The 17,269-nt window shown below is 64.0% G+C and overlaps 2 protein-coding genes across 2 annotated transcripts in view; one reads left to right on the top strand and one right to left on the bottom strand.

The window, feature by feature from the left end:
* Positions 1–17,269, top strand: part of SLC5A10 (solute carrier family 5 member 10) — a 53,841-nt gene that overhangs the window by 10,359 nt on the left and 26,213 nt on the right. Inside the window, exon 8 of the mRNA XM_059998075.1 lies at positions 4,361–4,496. Within this exon, the coding sequence (XP_059854058.1) occupies positions 4,361–4,496 (136 nt within the window). The remainder of the gene's footprint in view (positions 1–4,360; positions 4,497–17,269) is intronic.
* The window catches only part of FAM83G (family with sequence similarity 83 member G), a 29,170-nt gene that overhangs the window by 898 nt on the left and 11,003 nt on the right, over positions 1–17,269 (bottom strand). The window contains exons 2-4 of the mRNA XM_059998074.1: positions 13,848–14,015; positions 6,877–7,001; positions 4,956–6,198 (exon numbers count right to left, since the gene is read on the bottom strand). Coding sequence (XP_059854057.1) covers positions 4,956–6,198; positions 6,877–7,001; positions 13,848–14,015 — 1,536 coding nt within the window. The remainder of the gene's footprint in view (positions 1–4,955; positions 6,199–6,876; positions 7,002–13,847; positions 14,016–17,269) is intronic.

Below are 17,269 nucleotides of genomic sequence, written 5' to 3'. Positions count from 1 at the left end.
TCCCAAGTTGGGCACGTACCAGGTGGCACCAGGCGGCCCTGCTCCCTCTCTGGGCAGAAGCAGACGATGCCCCCGCCCTGCCTGCCTCGAGGGCCACGGGTAGCTCCAGGTGGCACTTGGGCGGGAAGGGGCCTCGTGAGCACCAGAGCCTCAGCGGGCACGGGCCTGATGACCGTCCTCGCCTCTGGACCCGTGGCCTCGAGGGCCCCACCCAGGAGCGAGGCAGCCAGCCCAAGAGTCGACCCAGCCAGTCACTGTGGGGTGAAGGGGGGCAGCTTCCCTGCGAGGCAGGCCTGGCGGCCCCATCCACAGGCCAGAACGCTGAGGCCCAGGGTGGAGTGCCTGCCCGGCGAGGAGCGCTCTGCAGCTCCTGAGCACAGGTGTTTTGTGTGCTCGCTGGGAGACCCTGCCTGGGCTGTGACGGCGGGAGGCAATCTATGTTGGGAGGGTCCAGGAACCCTGGGAGGCTGGGCCTCAGTTTTCCCATCTGTGACATGGTGCCGGAGAGTCCCTTGTAGGCTGCGCCCACCACAGGTGTCTGCCTAGCACCCCTGGGGGGCCTGGGGGCCGCCGGCCTGGGTGAGCGAGGGGCTGGTTGAAAGGCCGGCGGTGGAGGGCATGCGGGGAAGTGTCTAGACTGCCCTGTGGGCCAGCCGGGGCCCCTCTGCCCCAGGGCACCTCTCACTCCCTCCCCACTCAGCATGGCCTGGCATGGCATTGGCGTCTCTGGGTGGGGCAGCATTCAGGAGATTCTCCCATGAAGGCCAGGCGAGTGGCCTGGAGGTCAGGGCTGGACTGGGCTTGCCTCCTGGATAAGAAGGTCACACAAGGAGGCAGCTGACCCCAAGGTGGTCCAGAGTGCCTTCCCCCCCCGCATCGTCCTGCTCAGGCTGGGTCTGCCTGGGCGACTGCTGGGCCTTGGACCAGAACCCCCGCCTGCGTGGTACCGACCTCCTGGGCCCTGGGGGCTTGGCAGGACTCTCCTCAGCCCCCGGGACACCCACGGTGTGGCCAGCGGCAAGCGGCAGCTCTGTGTGCCGGGGCCACGGGCGCTTTTCGTTTTCTTTAGGCTTCTCAGTGTCTCCCAGCTCAGCCACAGTGCGTAGGCGACATCAGAGCCCAGCAAACCCAATAAACAGGAGGCAGAGGCCCGGTGGGCAGAGAGCTGCCACACCCCTCCCCGACCTCAGCCGCTCAGTCAGCACCCCCAGGAGGCGCACAGACCCGAGGGGCCTTGGGGCCTGCCCGCTCCCGTGGTGCCGGCGCTCCTCGCGTCACCTGCCGCTGCTGCAGTTTCAGACGGGCTCTCTTTCAGGCAGCAGCTGGGTCAGTCCTCGTGGCGGCCACCACTTTTCAGGCTCCCGCGCAGGTCAGGTGCAGTGTCAAGTGCATGGGCCCCGTTGCCTCGTTTCTCCCCGTGTTCCCGTGGGCTCTCTTGTCCCCATCTCACAGCCAAGGGGTCCAAATGCTCCTGGGCGGCACAGGGCCGTGGCTGACCCTGAGGTGGCCCTGATGAACGCCTAAACTTGGTGACTCGCAGCCGGCCACCCGGGCACGGGCTTGGCCGTCCACACGCGGCCTCATCCAGGATTTGCAGCAACCCTGCAGGTTGGGGGTCATGTCACATCTTGCAGGCGAGGACAGAGCGGTTCGGGGAGGTCCAGTGGCCGGGCCGGGAGAGGGAGCTGGCCTCCGGCAGGGCCTGTGCAGAGAGGCACTGGGAGGGTGCTGCCGGGGAGGCCCCGGCCTTGCCTGCTGGGGCACCGAGCCTCAGCTTCTCCAGCTGTAGAATGGGGCGACCACGGCTGTCCCGCCCACCTCCCGGGGCTGGCCGCCAAGAGCACGGAGCAAAATAAGGGAAGACACGCAGGGATTTAGGGAAACTCTTCTCTCCCGCGGGGAGCGCGGCCCTGGGCTCTTGTAATCACAGGACATCACAGGGGAAGGGTCTACAGAGAAGCTGTCTAGACGGGGAGACTGAGGCCCCAAGCGAGGAAAGGACTTACGGCACGTCACAGGAGCTGGCGGAGAGGCAGGACTGGAATCAGCTTGCCCTGCAGACCCCACGCCGCCAGCCCGGGCACCCTGTCATTTTTTTTTTTTTTTTCATTAAGAAAAGCAAAGGCAGTTTATTTTGAGCTACAGCAAACGGGAGGCAGCTTCCGTCCCTCACATTTGGCAGAGGCTGAAAGGCAGGCAGATGAGCCAGGGAGTTCTGCAGAGGTCCTGATGGGAGGCCCTGATGGGAGGCCGCGGCCCGGGGACACGGGAGGTGGGGCGACCCTGTGATTGGTGCGGGTAGGAAGCGAGCAGGGGACAAAAGTTAGAGATGCTGTCGGTTACTGATTAGGTCCTGGCCACCTGGGGCTAACTGTTAGAGCAGTCATCGTGCAGCCTCCTCAGCGGTTACTGGAGATAACCGTCGGCCTTCCTGCGTGGCTCTGAGAGCTGTTTATTGTACGTAACGGGGTGGCTTCCCGGGCAGGTCAGAGTTCTTTTTTTTTTTTTTTCCCCTGGGCTGCATCACGGGGCTTGTGGGATCTTAGTTCCCCGACCAGGGATTGAACCCACGCCCTCGGCAGGGAAAGCACAGAGTCCTAACCACTGGACTGCCAGGGAAGTCCCAGAGTTCTATTTTTAGACGCGGTCCAGCCAACATCCAAGTGCTATTCAGCCTCTGTGGGACTGCACTCCACCGTAAGTGCGAGTGAGCACACCTCCAAGGGCATGCCTTCGCTTCTGGACCTTGAGGTGAATATGACAAACTGCCCAGAAGCCTAAATCTTGAGGGATAATCACCTCTGATCCAGAGCTCCTTTACAGGAGTACGATTTTCATCTCATTTTCTCTGAGACACTTAGATGGGCCTCTGAAGAAACACACGACAGTTTCTCTTAAGGACCCTAAACACAAATGAGCACTAAGGGGCCTCTGAGATGGACACACGCAATTTTGGGCCTTTACAAAAACCACTTTTGTGAAAGTGGAGGGAGTTCGAGTACAGTGGTGGAAACAGGTTCCTCCTAAAACAAAGGCTGTTTCCACTCCTACGCCTGACATGATGAGTCTGCATTTGTTCCGTTGGATGTTAACTGTTCCCTAGGCGTCAGACATCAGATCGAGCATGGCCCACTAGGTCCACGACTATTAAGTACTGACTATCTTCAGCCAGGTAAGACCTTGGGAAAAGATGGAAAAGACCACATAGAGAAAGCATCTGGGGTCCTCTGATGGAGAACAGGCTACAAGCCACTATTTCCCAGAATGCCCTGGAGCCCCTTTGCTTTGATGTAAACCCAGGTTATTTTCTCCCGTTGATGAAAAGGTGCTGGAGGATGAGCCGGGGAGGGTGGAGTCTCCCAATGGACACCAAGGAATATTCTAGTGGATTCAGTGGGCTGCACCCTGAGAGCTTTGAAAATGACCCCATCCCTGCCTGATCTACCCGAGAAAAATCTGTTTTAGAGCTTGCCCTGCCCTGGCACCCTGGAATTAATGCTTCACCAAGAGCTGTGTCTAGAGGGAGATGCTAGGAGCTACCTGTCAAACCTGCGTGTTTGGAAAATAACTTAAAATCACAAAGAATTCCTACTTCTGGATTGCAGGAGGTGATTTAAACTGCAGAACACCGAAGGAAAAATACTTGTATTTCAAAGTTATAGACTGCACAACTCTGTGAACATACTAAAAACCATGGAGGTGTACACTTTATGTGGCTGAACTGTGTGTGAATCACGTCTCAGTAAAGCTGTTTAAAGTCCCACATTCTTTTTTTGGTGTCAGAACTGGGAGGGATCTCAGATGCCATCAGTTCCAACTACCCCCCTCCCATTCTGCAGATCTGGAAGCAGAGGCCCAGGCAGGAGCTGCCTGAGGCTACATGAAGAGTTGCCCTCATGCTGCAGCTTCTAGCTCCTTCCATTACTGAAACGCAAGCTTCCCCAAACCCAGGTCCTAAAGCCCCAGACCTCTGCCAGGGACACGACACAGTTGGAACCAGCGTCTGCTCTTGGCACGTGCATGAGCCTGCCAGCCTCTCGTGAGGGTGCAGGAGGTGGGGGGGTGTCCCTGATAACCTACCCACCCAGGGTCTTCTCCCGCCCTGACAACTGCCAGGGTGACGGGCTGCTCAGGACGAACACCTTCCCTCCTCGACAGCTAGGGAGACTGAGTCCCCGGAGAGAACCTTGGCCCCAGGTGCTCAGACAACTGGCAGGGATGCTGTTGGGTGTTAGGGTGGGCGCGGTTGTCTCAGGCCGGTCTCGGGCTAGTGGAACAGCACCTATCTCACACACTCCCTGAGGCCCACGGGCGAGAAATCCCGAGGAGGCTGGGGCTCACTGCCTCCCCCTGCCCCCAGGTCATCGTGCAGCGCTCACTGTCCGCCAGGGACCTGAACCACGCCAAGGGGGGCTCCATCCTGGCCAGCTACCTCAAGATGCTGCCCATGGGCCTGATCATCATGCCGGGCATGATCAGCCGTGTGCTGTTCCCAGGTAGGACGGGCCCTGGGGGCTGGGCTGGCTGCAGGGTGCAGAGGTCACCAGGAGGAGAGGTCAAGGACAGAGGCAAGGTGTTTCCCGGCCTGGGGGAGCGGGGAGGGGAGTGGTCTCCAGGGCCACAGTCAAAGGGATCGACACAGAGATGGCTTGACATAAGGTCCGGGCAAAGACTACCTACTGCTGTGTGATCTCAGGGTGTGAAGGAACATCTCTGTGCCGCCGCCATCTCCTCATCCACAAACTAGGGAGCAGACCACCCACATAACACCACACCCCTGAAACCTCTGGGTGTGTTGTGTGTTTCCTTTCGGATCCTGGTAGCTGGCTCAGGTTGCCTTTATGGGATGCTGGGTAATGACCTGGGGAGGCGGCTGCCCAGCAGACGGCACCTTTGGGTGCTCACGCGTGGGGGAGGGGCTCCCAGGACCCCGGTGCGCAGGGGCCCCGACCCACCTGTGCCTCCTTGTCTGCCAGGTGTGGGGCCTGCATCCTCAGAGCGCCTGCCTCTTCTCTCTCCTGACCCTGGGCCCACGAGGAGCCACCCAGGGGTCCACCAAAGGTCCCACGGGTCATGTGGGGAGTGCTCAGATGTTGGCGGGGGGGCTGGGCTGACCCGTTGGCCACCTGCTCTGAGTGGCAGCTCCGGAGGGCGGCCGAGCGCTCCATCACCTCAGAACACTCATCTGACACAGATGAGGAGACCACCGAGGGCCGCTCGGGGCCAGGGCCACGGCCAGAGCTGCCTGAGAGGCTGTCCTGGTCACTGAGGGTCACGTAGTCGTCGTCGTCTTCCTCCTCCTCCCCCTCCAGCCCATTGGGGACCACCGGCCCCCCGCCGTCGGGGTCATCCTGGGTCATAGACAGCTGGTACTGAAGCGGGGCATGGCCTGGGCCTGCCGTCCTGGGGAGCCCGTGGTCCGTCCGGTTGTGGGCTGCCTGCCCCTCTGGGGTTGCCAGGGCCCAGCCAACACCGCCGCCCTCCTGGGCAAGCAGGTCTGCCACCGGGACTGTGCGGGGCTTGGCCACAGGAGGCCGTGGCTCGGTGTCCCCCTGGGGGCGGCTGTTCTCGGCTGGGACCGCGTCCTGGGGGGATCTGGGCTGGGGGGCGGGGCTGGAGTCCTGGCTCTGCCTCCACAGCTGGGTCCTGGCCTGGGATGTGTCCTGGATCTTGATGCGGTTCATCTGGCTGGGCTGGGGGTTCCAGATGTTGGGGTCGATGATGTTGATGTAGCCTAGGATGTCGCTGCCGGGTTCCGGGTCCGGCTCCACCCACGTGGGCAGGTATTCAAACATGTTGGCCCGTTCCAGGTTGAGCAGCCCCGGGTGGATGGGCAGGGGCGGCTCGGGGAGGTCTCCCGGCAGCTCGGCTAGGGCCGTGCCCCGCACCCCCAGGGTCCTGGAGGCCTCCCGCTGCTCGGAGGACAACTTGGCGATCTCGTCAGCACTCTTGGCCTTGACCAGCGCGTACTTGGGGTTGACAAGCTTCTTGGCCATGGTGCCCGAGGGCACCTGCGGGACCACAGAGTGCAGCACGACGGGCTCGGGCTCGGGCTCCTTCTCCATGGGGATGTCCTTGAGGCTGACGCCGTGTGATGTGAGGTACAGCTCCTGGAACTGCCGGTCGAATATCTCCACCACCTGGCCCGACAGCACGGAGATCACGTTCCTGTCCGTCCTTGCAGCCGACCACGTGAAGCTGCAACAAAGGGCGGCAGCCTGGTCAGGCGCAGGGCCCAGGGCCCGGGAAGAGGGAGCAGCCCCCAGCCCCCCACCCCCATGCACGCACAGGCCAGCGTCCATCAGACCGTGGCCACAGAAGGGATTAAAGAGAAGCGAGCAGGGGCAGAGGACGGGGCCCGACGGGGCCCGAGCCCCAGCGTCAGGCCCGGTGTGGGACCTCAGGCAGCGCCTGTGTGGCAAGCTCCTTGCGGGTGTGCAGCCTGGACAGCGGGGGTCGTCGGCACAGCGACTTGTGCCCACCCCGTGTGGCCGTGGATGGCCCCTGCCTTGCTGCCCCCTGCGTGGCAGGGCTGGCAGAGCTAGACCGCACCGTCCTCATCCGGGCCCCTCCCTGAGAGCAGCTCTCCGAGTGACCACCCTGTGGGCCTGGGAGGACGCAGCCGGCCTGGCCCACAGCCCACCTCTGGCTGCTGACACCTCGAGGCAGGAACAACAGTCTCACGGCTAAAAGCGTCGCTCTGCCTGCTTCCGAGACGGGTGGGCAGCGTGCAGGCATGCCCAGCCCCACTCACACCTCAGCAGTCTGGGGACCAGTGAACTGGAATAACCGGGGTGTCACAAGGCAGGATTAAGGGCAGAAACCAGCTGGGAACTGGAGCCGCCCCTCCCCTGGCCCCCAGAAAGCCAGAGTCACCTGTAGGAGCCGCAGATGGCCCGGTCTCCATCCACGAACATGAACTTCTGGGCCAGGGCACCCTTGAACTTGGTGGCCGACCGCGTGAAGAATTCGGTCCCTCCGCTGCTCCGCACCCTGAGATTCTGTGTTGGGAGACAGGGGGCAGAGTTACACGACCCAGCACTGACCACCCTGCCCGGGCTCAGGGAGGGATTCGGGGGATCGCCGACGGGCCTGGGGAAAGGGGCGGTGCATGTGGGGACGCGCCGAGGTGGGTAGGGGTGGGAGGAGGGCAGGGGCTGGAGATGAAGGGCTGCAGGATGGTCTCGGTGTGGCCTGAAGGGGTCCACAGGGCAGCCCAGCCGGACAGGCCCCGTGTGCGGGCCAGCCTGGAGAATGCTGCTGCAGGGTCCCGAGCAGGAGGGGGATGCAGACACATTTCAGGAAGGTCCCCCTGATGGCTGGGGGGCTGTGCAGCTCGGGAAGGGGAGGGGCTGCCCTGAGGGAATCTAGGTCTTGCACTTGGGCAGATCAGTGGCCTTGCCAGGACGGGTGACCAGCCGGGCCTCGCGCCCGGTCTCCCCCGCACCGCTGTCTCTCTGTCCCCCTAAGCCCTGCGCACTGTGGGCAGGGATGCCGGCAAACTCCCCTACTTCCCCGTGGGCCAGACCCCTGCCTGGGACCCAGGGGCAGCTCAGGGAATGGCCACATCCCTCCTCCCTGTGCTGGCGCCGTCGGCTCAGGAGCAGGCTAGAAAGGCCCTGAGAAACCACGGCAGGGGAGCCGAGAGCCGGGGTGGGGGGGGTCTCCCAGGCGTCATACGCACACCCAGCATGGCCCGTGTCAAGGCTGGGCCCCTCCTGCCTTTCTCTGGGCATCAGGGCTCTCCCTCTGCGCAAGCCTGTGGGTGTGTGTGGGCCAGGGGCTGGCTCCCCTTTCATCAGGAGAGCTGCTCGTTCCAAGGGAGGGGCAGGTGGGAAAAGCCTGTGGTGGAGGGACCCCAGGATGGGCGGGGCAAGCCTGGCTGACCCCCAAGAGTCAAGGGGACGGCTGAGGGCACCCCAACGTAGACCTCAGGGCAGGAAGCAGACTTGGGCTCGGGGGTGCAAGCATCGCCCAGGCAGTGTGTTAGAAACGCAGGCTCGCAGCTGCCCCAGGTTCGACTCGGGGGGACTGGGGTCAGGAATTCCGTTTTTAACATAAGCCCCAGTGATCTGACGCATGCCCAGGACAGAAACCCCTTGTAGGCCCCGGTGACGGGAGCCTCAGTCCCTTCAGAGCGGTCTGTGCCTGCGGGGGGTGCTGGTCTGTTACATATTCTGCGACATCCCCTAACCCTGACCCTCACCCACTCACCGGCCCCAGCTTATTAACTCGTTCACTGATCCCTGCCGAGGTCCCCAGCGCAGACACAGACATGACTGTGACACAGATCCCTCGTTGGAGGAGAGGGGGAAGCAGATAAGTAACGACCCCAGCTGTGGGGCGCCTCCCGGGAAGGCTGGCGTCTGGGCTGACGTGTGAAAGACAAGGAAGAGCGGGCCGGGTGGGAAGAGGACGCAGACCCAGGACTACAAAGGCCTGATTCAGACATGGGAGGATTTGGGGGGAGGGGGGCGGGCAAAGGAGCCAGCAGAGCGGGCCCAGACAGATGCCGAGGAAAGACCCTACGGCCGCTGAGGGGCCTGGTGGGGCCCGGGGTGTGTAGGGAGCCACAGAGGGCTTAGAGCAGGGAGTGAGGGGTCAGAGCCGTCCAGTCCCGGCGTCCAGCGGGGAATGTGCATGAAACACACAGGGAGCAGAGGAAGAGGACAGGAGGGGCTTCTGCACCTGAGGGATGTGAGTCTGGGCAGGGGCAGAGGGGAGAAAAGAGAGAACTGGAGGCCATCTCCGCTCCAGCCCACAGCCCTCGGTGCTCCTGCGCCTGTCCCGCCTGTGACAGGTCCCGGACCTTTCCGCCGGGGCAGCCTCAGGGCAGTACCCACAGAGGGTGAGGGGCAGGTCCCATGGATGCCCGCCTGGCCGTGGGGCCCGGCCCAGAAGGCAGATACGCCTCTGCTCCCAGGCTGGCTCCCCTGCCCGCCCTTCCCCCGGCTGCCTGTCTGCACACAGCCTGCACAGCAGGAAGCTGGCTGCGGCCCAGGGCAATTAGTGTCTGTGACTGTACTGAACGCGCAGCACGCTTGGGGGCCGGAAGCCTGAGCAGAGATCCTGGGAGGCCTTCCCCTGTCACCTGTGCCCAACGGCAGCCCAGCTCTGCAGCTTCTGTTTATTCCTGGGTGACACCGCCCCGTGGGGCCTGGCCCAGATGAGGTAACGTCTCAGGAGCCAGGGCTCGGGCGAGCAGAGTTGGAGGATCCCACAAAGCCGCATTGTCTCTGAGCCTGGAACGCCCCTAGCAGAGCACGTGGCAGGCAGGGGGAGGACGAGTGGGGTGCCCTGGGCGAGTCCCCAGACACTCTGGAGCCTCATTTCCTCACATGTGAGGGCCGCAGTGATCGCCCCTGAGGGGACGTCCGGGGAGGATGGCAGAGCTGCATCTGCCCCAAGCATGTACAGGGCAGGCCGTGCTGGGCACGAGGGCGGGGTTAGCCTCAGCACCACACCCCACACCTCCACGGGGCCTCCTGTGCTCACACGGGGCTGGTGGGAGCCGGGGGGACAAGCCCAGGCTCCTACTGGAGCAGGTGGGTCGCTCTCGAGCTCTGGTCAAACAAGGCTCCAGTCCTGGCGCAAACGAACGCAACCTGGCCTCCTCACGCCTCGGGGTTCTCGTCTGTGAAATGGGCCTGCCCACCCCCGGCTTCAGGGCTGCTGTGAAGACTCAGAGCATCAGGGGAGGGGCCGGGAAGGGGCCCAGCACTCAGTGGCTGCTCCCTAAACTAGAGGGGACGAGGGGGCTGTGCCGTGCAGTGGGACGGGGGTGTGATCCCTGCCTCTCGGGGGGCTGGTGGGGGACCAGTGAGGGACCGACACTGAGGACAGGAGAACATCTGGAATGGTGTGGACTCAGGCCCAGGGAGGCCAGGCTTGTCGGCCGTATGCAATGGCCAGGCGGCTCGGGGAGAGGAGTGACCTGCCCCAGGGCCTCCCAGTGGACAGGGTCCGGCCCCTTGGGACTGAGGACAGCCCGCAGCTGCACCCTGGCGGCCCTTTCACCCTCCAGGGGTCTGCTCGCACCTTCTGGGCCGGAGGGGGAGTGGGGAGGCCCAGAGACCATCCTGAGCAGGCCTGAGGGGTGACAGCAAGATCAGGCCAGGTCAGGGACAGAGAGCCATGTCTCCGTGTGCCAGCCAACCTCTGCTCTCTTCTAAAGGGCCTGTTTCACTCTCTGTAATGGGGTAGGGAGACCAATACTCACCCTGGCCTCCCCCGGGCTGTTGTGAAGCTGAGATGGGAAGCAGCCTTGGGGGCAGGGGGCAGGGCAGGGCTTGGGGGCTCCTGGCTCTCCCCCCGGGCCAGGCCGCTTGGCTCTGTGACGTTCTGGGCCAGGTGGTTCTCTGTTAGCGGCTGTCCTGTGCATTGTAGGCCGTCGAACAGCATCCCTGGCCGCCACCCACCAGATGCCACGGCCATTAAAAACACCTCTGGACGTTGCCAAACGTTGAGAGGCAGTGCCCTGAGTCCATTCCAGAGCCAGGCCAGGCTCAGAGAAGGCAGGTCGGGAGAGGAGGAGGCCCGGGCACCAGATCGGAGCCAGTGCTGGCCTGTCTAGCGTGAGCCGGAACCCTCACCCAGCGCCTTCCCGTGACCACACTGCCTGGGGATTCTTTGTTCATCAGAAATGGGTCCAGCCTTCGCCCAAGTGGCTGCTGGTTTTTCCAGTTCAGCTACACAAAGCAGACTAGCTTTTCGGATCAGCCAGGCATCTCACAGCTCCGGTCCCGTGCTAGGCTGTGAGCCTCGAGGCCTGCCTCCCACCGGCCCTGGGCATCACCCCCAGGTGTGGCCTGCCCCGGGCCCTGCGATGAGAGGGTTGGGTCGTCTTCTCAAGGCCCGTTCCCACGTGTAGTATGGGCACTCGTTCCCATGTTCCCTGCCTGGGGGAGTCGGGGCCCAGCTGAGCCGGCGGGTGGGGACGCTCGGGACAGCTGGGAACCTCGCGTCAGGGAGGTTCTGTCCTCCCGCCTCACCTGGAAACTGGGAGGGGACCCAAGCGATACTGCAGCTGTTTCCAGAATGTGTTGTGTGAGCTCAGGGGTTCAGGCTGGGGGGCTGCCCGGAGGGGGAGACTGGGGGGGGTCCCCAGCCAGACCACTGCTCAGAGAGGGAAGGGAAGCCCCCTGGCACTCAGACCAGAGCTGGGGGTTCACGGGAGGGGCCGCAGCTGCCCCACCCGCAGATAGGAAGGGAGTTCGTGACCGAGTGCCCTGCCCCCACGTGGCCTCCTTGACTCTTCATGGCAGCCCTGCCGAATAAATGACGATATTCCCATTTTTCAGACAAGAAGGCTGAGGCCCAGAACCTCAGTGTCTCTGCCTAAGGTTACAGTGCAGGGGCAGAGCTGGGGCCGAGGCCTGGCTCCTAGCGCCCAGCACCCCCTTGGTCACAAGTGTGACCCCACCAGGCACAACCTACACCCTGGGCCCACATGACCTGAAGGCAGGTCGCTGCAGAGCTGGGCAGGGGCAGCGGACGCCGAGGGTGGGGCCAGGGATTACCAGCAAAGGAAGTGCTCCCGAGACAGGTCTGGGCCCAGCCTGCCTGCAGGCAGGGAGGCAGGCTCTAGACAAGGTGACACTTGGCCAGGACTGGGCCCACAGGAGCCTCTGGCCACCTGCCCAGGCTGGGAGTGGGCGGGCTCGGAGGCGAGAATGAGGTGGCCAGGGTCACACATTCCTTCCCAAGAAGACGCCTGGCCGTCCCACAGCATCCGGCTCCTGGGCACGTCACCCTGCGGACCTGCCACCTTCCCCAGAGCAGGGAGGTGGCGAGAAGGGCAGGCTGGGCCAGAGACCCCCTCCGTGCCCCGAGCTGTGGCCTCATCTCAAGCCCTCCGCCCTCCGCCCTCCGCCCAGGGCCGGCGTTTATAACTCCTGTTACTGCTGCAACCGTGTGCCTCTCCTTAGCTCAGAGCACTTTTACAGCCACTGTCTCCTCTGCTTTCATCCTCAAACAACCTGGTGAGGCGTCCTTGTGGTCACAAAGCCCTGGAGGCTCAGAGAGGTAGGCCCGGCGTCGGGGTTGGCAGCCAGGAAGCCTGTGCGGGCAGCACCAGGGCGGCCCCGCTGTTAGATGCGGCCTCAGCCAGGGCACTGGGCACCAAGGGTGTGTGGCCGCGTCTGTGCCAGCTTCCCATCACTGGCCTTTAGGTTCAGCCCCGACTTGGTGGAATGCCTCAGGGCAAGGCACAGGCTCCCTCAGGCCTCGGTTTTCCTGGTCTGGAAACCTGGTCTGGATGGCCTGCCCCTCTTGCCCCCCTTCCCGGGAGCTCCAGACCCTCCCAGGAGCCTGGCATCTAGGGTTTCCCCACTAAGAAGAGGCCTCTGGGGCGGCCACGCAGGGTTTGGATCCCCGCTCAGCACAGACAAGCCCCCTCCCTGCCTCTTTGTCCGCATGCGGGGGGGATGCCTGAGGGCAGAGGGACGCGAGGTGTGCAGGGTCCCCACTGGGCGTGGGGCAGGGGCTCAGGGGGAGTGGGCCCGTCAGCCTCTTCCTGAGCACAGCAGAGGGCTGGAGGGAGAGCCCTGAGTTTCTGTGATCTGCTGCCCGCACGGCTGAGGCCCCTGCAGTCACCTTTGAAAAGACGCCTCTTCCACACTCCGGGCCTCCCGGCCTGAGCCGTCTCCCCCAGGAGCTGGCTCTCGGTGCTAGTTACACGGCAGGCAGGGCAGCACAGCGGGTGAGCACAGGGCTGGGGTCAACCCACTAGAGAGGCCACATAAACATGTCCCAACAGCCAGAGACTCGCAGCCCAGAGAGCTCACACCCACTGGAAGGGTCTCAGCTGGGCTGGGCATCACTTGACAACGCCGACAACTGACAGGCCCGGGAGCCCAGCCCCTTGTTAATCAACCAGCCTGGCGTTGCCCCGAGGAATTCTGACCTGTGCTCAGCCCGAGGGCTCGGTGCTGGCCCCCACCCCCCTTATCCTTTGCTTACTAACGTTAAGTGACACCTCTGATCTGTAAAGTGGGACGGCTGCCTCCTCCCACCGGCTGCCGTGAGGGTACCTAAGTTAACCATGTCACGTGCCTGGGACGGGAGCTGTGGAAGTATTAGCTGTCATTACGCATACTGATCTGTGCTCCGGGGCGCGAGCTGCACACAGTAGGTAGCAAGCAATGGCTGGGCGGAAGGAGGGCTCCCTCCACTCCCAAGCAAGGCACCAGATGCCAGGGTGTCTGAGCAGAAGAGCCCAGTCACACGGGTCATCAGCCCCTCTGTTGGACCAGTGAGATCCCGGAGTCCAGAGAGGGGAGGTGACGTGCTCTAGGACACACAGCAAAGCAATGCTGAGAACCCAGGCCCGACCTGACAACTCCACCTCTGTCCCCAGTGTCCCTCCCTGGAAGGCCTTTTCTAGTCTGCTCACTCCTCAAGTCCATTTCAACTCTGCAGCCACCAAAGAAGCCCTCCCTGAACTCAGCCCAAGGGAGCTTCCTCTGTTGGAGCCGGATCCTAAAGCCCGTGCGTGGACATTTTACAGAAACAGATTTTGGTTTAAAACCAAGAAAGGACTTCCTGGGAGTTGGAGCTGTCCAGCTGGGGCCTGCTGCCAGAGCCAGGGGGGTGAGCACCCTGTCACTGGAGGTGAGCAAAGACAGAACCACTGCGGCACGGGCTGCTCGGAAACACCTGTGAGGGAGCACCTCACGTGGGCTTCAGCACCTGGTCACAGGCAGTGTCCTGTCCCCTGATACTGAAGCAGAGGCCGCGTGACCACTCGGTGGGCGGCTCTAGGACACTGAACTCTAGGTTCCCGGATCCGGACCGACAAGGCAGTGCTCCAAGTGTTTGTGAACCGACTGAATGAGGAGCCGGCTCACCTTGAGGTGCCCCAGGTGCATGCGGGCCCGCTCACACATGTGCAGGAAGTACTTGACGTTACTCTCGTCCACGATGATGTACACGGCCACCTTCCTCTTGAAGCTGGCATCCAGCAGATCCTTGAAGATGTCCACATCGGTGAACATGTCCATGACCACAGCGATCACCTGTGAGCAGGAGGGGAGACCGGGGCCGTCAGGGCACGCGGCCGGGGAGACAGGTGCCTCGCCAGGACGCCTGGCCCTCCCGCGCCCACCACCCTCTTGGTGCCCACCCTGGCCCTGCTCCCTGCAGCCTCGGGACTGGGAAGCGCCGGCTCTCCTGGCCCTGAAGCTGCAGGCGTAGGATCTATGCTCAGGGTACGAGATGCCCAGTGGGTGGCGCAGGCTGCACTCTCCGGGGGCAGGGAATGGAGAGGGGCACGGTTCGCGGGCTGCTGTTTCCGTAACACAAGACCGCAGAAAACAAAACCCAGGCGAGGAATGCGTAGGGGAAGCTGCAGCAGGAGCGCGGGAGGAGTGGGAAGGGTGCGTGTCCTGAGATTTGAGCGCCTGCCCCCACCCCCAGCCCCCGGGCAGCCCTCGCCTCTGCCGGGGCTCAGGGCTTGTCCAGGCGCCCTGTTTCTATTCCTGGGTTGCATTCCCGAGCCGGGCAGGCCGCACCATGCCCTCCGCCTGCTACCCCAGGATGCTGAGATGGAGCAGATGTGTCCAGGGCAGGGAGGAAGGTAGAAGCTGGGGCCGCCCACCGAGGTCACCCTGGGTCCCTGGACAGGCTCCCTCGCTGCCACCTCTCCTTCTGGTTTGGACACACCCCAGACCACTACATGTGCTCTTCTTGTCATCTGACCACACCTGGGCCACAACGGCTGCCCTCAGCCTGTGGATTGGCTCAGGGTGGGGCCCCAGAGATCAGAGTACATCTACCCCAGCCCAGCCCAGCCACTGCCCAGCACGGGTGGTGATATGCCCGGGCCTGGCAGGCAAGGGCCCTGGCCTGAGCCAAGGCACGAGGAGGGAAGGGGCACACGTAGCCCAAGGCCAGGGGGCGTGGTAGCCAGCGGGCTCAGTGGCCGGCAGGCCCTGGCCCTCAGTCTCGCTTCTCCCCTCCCCTCCCCGTCCCACTGGGCAGCAAAGGGGAACACAGCAGACCAGGGCCCAACGCTGCTGACCCGAACAGACGTCCAGCCCTCCCACCCGCCAGAGCCGGCGCCAGGGCCCCATCCTGGGTCTGAGAACCCCCTAGAGGAGCCCTACCCAGAGAGGCGGGTAGGGGTCATGCGCTGGGCCACAAAGCAAGCTGGGGACAGTCAGGCTAGAACCCACCCAGGCCCGCCAGGGGGCCAGGGTTACCCCCACCCCTGCTAGGAGTGTGACCTGGCGGGTGGCCTGGGGCTTGCCAGGGACGTGCCTACACACTCCCGTGAGCTCACCCAGCTGGCCCCTGCAGGCCCCTCTGGGCTCCCCCTGGGCCCCGGGCCCCTGCTGACGCTCGTCACACACCTGGCACCAAAGCCGGTACTTCTGGGGGCTCCTCCCTGCCCTGCCCTCCACGGACGGGGTCTCTGTGTGACCCTGAGCGACACCTAGCTTTTCCAGGCCCAACTTTCTCACGTGGGACCAGCCAGGACTCCCCGGTGCTGAGGCCCAGGGTCTTCTCTGACCCCTGGGGAAAAATAGCTCGCTGTCTGAGTCTCTGAGGGATGTTTCAGGCAGGGCAGGGGGAGCAGGTATAGTCTGTGCAGGGCCTGCAGTGGCACAGGGGCCGCAGGGAGGTGGACGGCAGCACCGGCGGCGGGGGGCGGTATGCTCTCTGACCCCAAATCGGCCGGGTCTTGAGAGGAAGTGAGCTCCATGTCCCAGGACGTGTGCAAAGGCCAGAGCTTGCTTGAGGGGGTGGACGAGAGGACAGATGAGACACGGTATCAGAGCTGGTGGGCTCACAACGCCCTTGGGCTCCACCGGTCGAGGGTGATGGGACCCCGAGGTGGGGGAGGGGTGACAGCAGGGACCCTCTTGTCTGGACCTCACAGGCCTACAGCCACTCCAGCCCTCCCGCAGGCCACAGCCTCACGTGCCAGCCTGGAGACGGCTCGGCCGACACAATTCTCCTGGGAGCAGGCCCGGTTCCAGGCTCTGCCCAGCGTGGCAGACGGGGACTTGCCCTGGGCCCGGGCTGGGGGACGTGCCCCAGCGAGACCCGCCCCATGTGAGCCTTCCCTGCGGCGCCCAGGCAGGCAGGGTGCCCAGCCCAGGCCGCCTGCTGTCGGGCTGGGACTGCCGGGGCCTGCCCCCCACAGTGGAGCCCCACAGGGTCGCAGGCATTGGGCTCGGTGCTGAGGGTCAAAGGAGGGCTTGTACAGGTGCCAGCTGAGCTGGGGCAGGAGGGGGCTTGGTGCTCCCAGGGGGGCCCCCGCGGCTTGTCCACGGGGGCCACAGGGTCTCTCAGAGGCCTCGAGCCCTGCGTGCCCGTCCCCAGGGCCAGAGACTCCAGACTAGAACCCAGGGCCCTGCGTCCGGCCCGCAGAGCTTCCGCCTGACAACCGCTACCGCGTCCAGTCCAGACTAGAACCCAGGCCCTGCGCCCTGCCCACAGAGCTTCCGCCTGACAACCGCTACCGCGTCCAGTCCAGACTAGAACCCAGGGCCCTGCGCCCGGCCCGCAGAGCCTTGCGCCTGACAACTGCTACCGCGTCCAGTCCAGACTAGAACCCAGGCCCTGCGCCCTGCCCACAGAGCTTTGCGCCTGACAACCGCTACCGCGTCCAGTCCCAGGGCCCTGCGCCCTGCCCACAGAGCCTTGCGCCTGACAACCGCTACTGCGTCGAGTCCTAAAAACGCCGCGAGGCACCGGTTATTACTCCCATTTTACAGACGAGGAAACTGAGGCACGGAGGGATTCACTCCCTTGCCTAATTACCTGTTTGGGTGGCCCGGCTCACCCGTGGCTCCGCAAGGTCCTCAAAGACAGCGCCCCACCCTGGCCTGGCACGCGGCCCGGCCTAAGGCGGCCTCGGGAGTGCTTGTCAACTCAGAATGTGCCAGATGGCTGGGCCTGGGGGAAGCCACAGCCCCTCCTAGACCCTCACTTTCCCCATCTGCCAAATGGGGTGTCCGCCTGGCCCACTCCTGTGTTCTGTCCAGCTCACACATCCGCGGCTTGAGCACAGACACTAGTCCTGCCCGGAGGACAACGCCAGCCCACACGTATCCCGCGGAGGCCCCGGGCAAGACCAGGGCCAAGACTGCGGGAAAGACGGCAGGGAGGCTGGCATCTGGGGATGTCCCCACTCCACGTGGGTCAGGAGACCGCAGCGGGCACGAGGTGGGCAGCCCGAGGCTCGCCCGTGTGAGCGCCCGGACCATGTGCCCGCTTCCCAGGGGCGGGACGGCAGGCAGGTGTGTGTCCCGAACTCCAGGCC

The sequence above is a fragment of the Delphinus delphis genome, chromosome 19, assembly GCF_949987515.2.
Source record: "Delphinus delphis chromosome 19, mDelDel1.2, whole genome shotgun sequence".
In the NCBI taxonomy this organism is placed as follows: Eukaryota; Metazoa; Chordata; class Mammalia; order Artiodactyla; family Delphinidae; genus Delphinus; species Delphinus delphis.
Note: the sequence above shows the minus strand (reverse complement) of the source record. Positions and strands in the feature narration are given on the sequence as shown.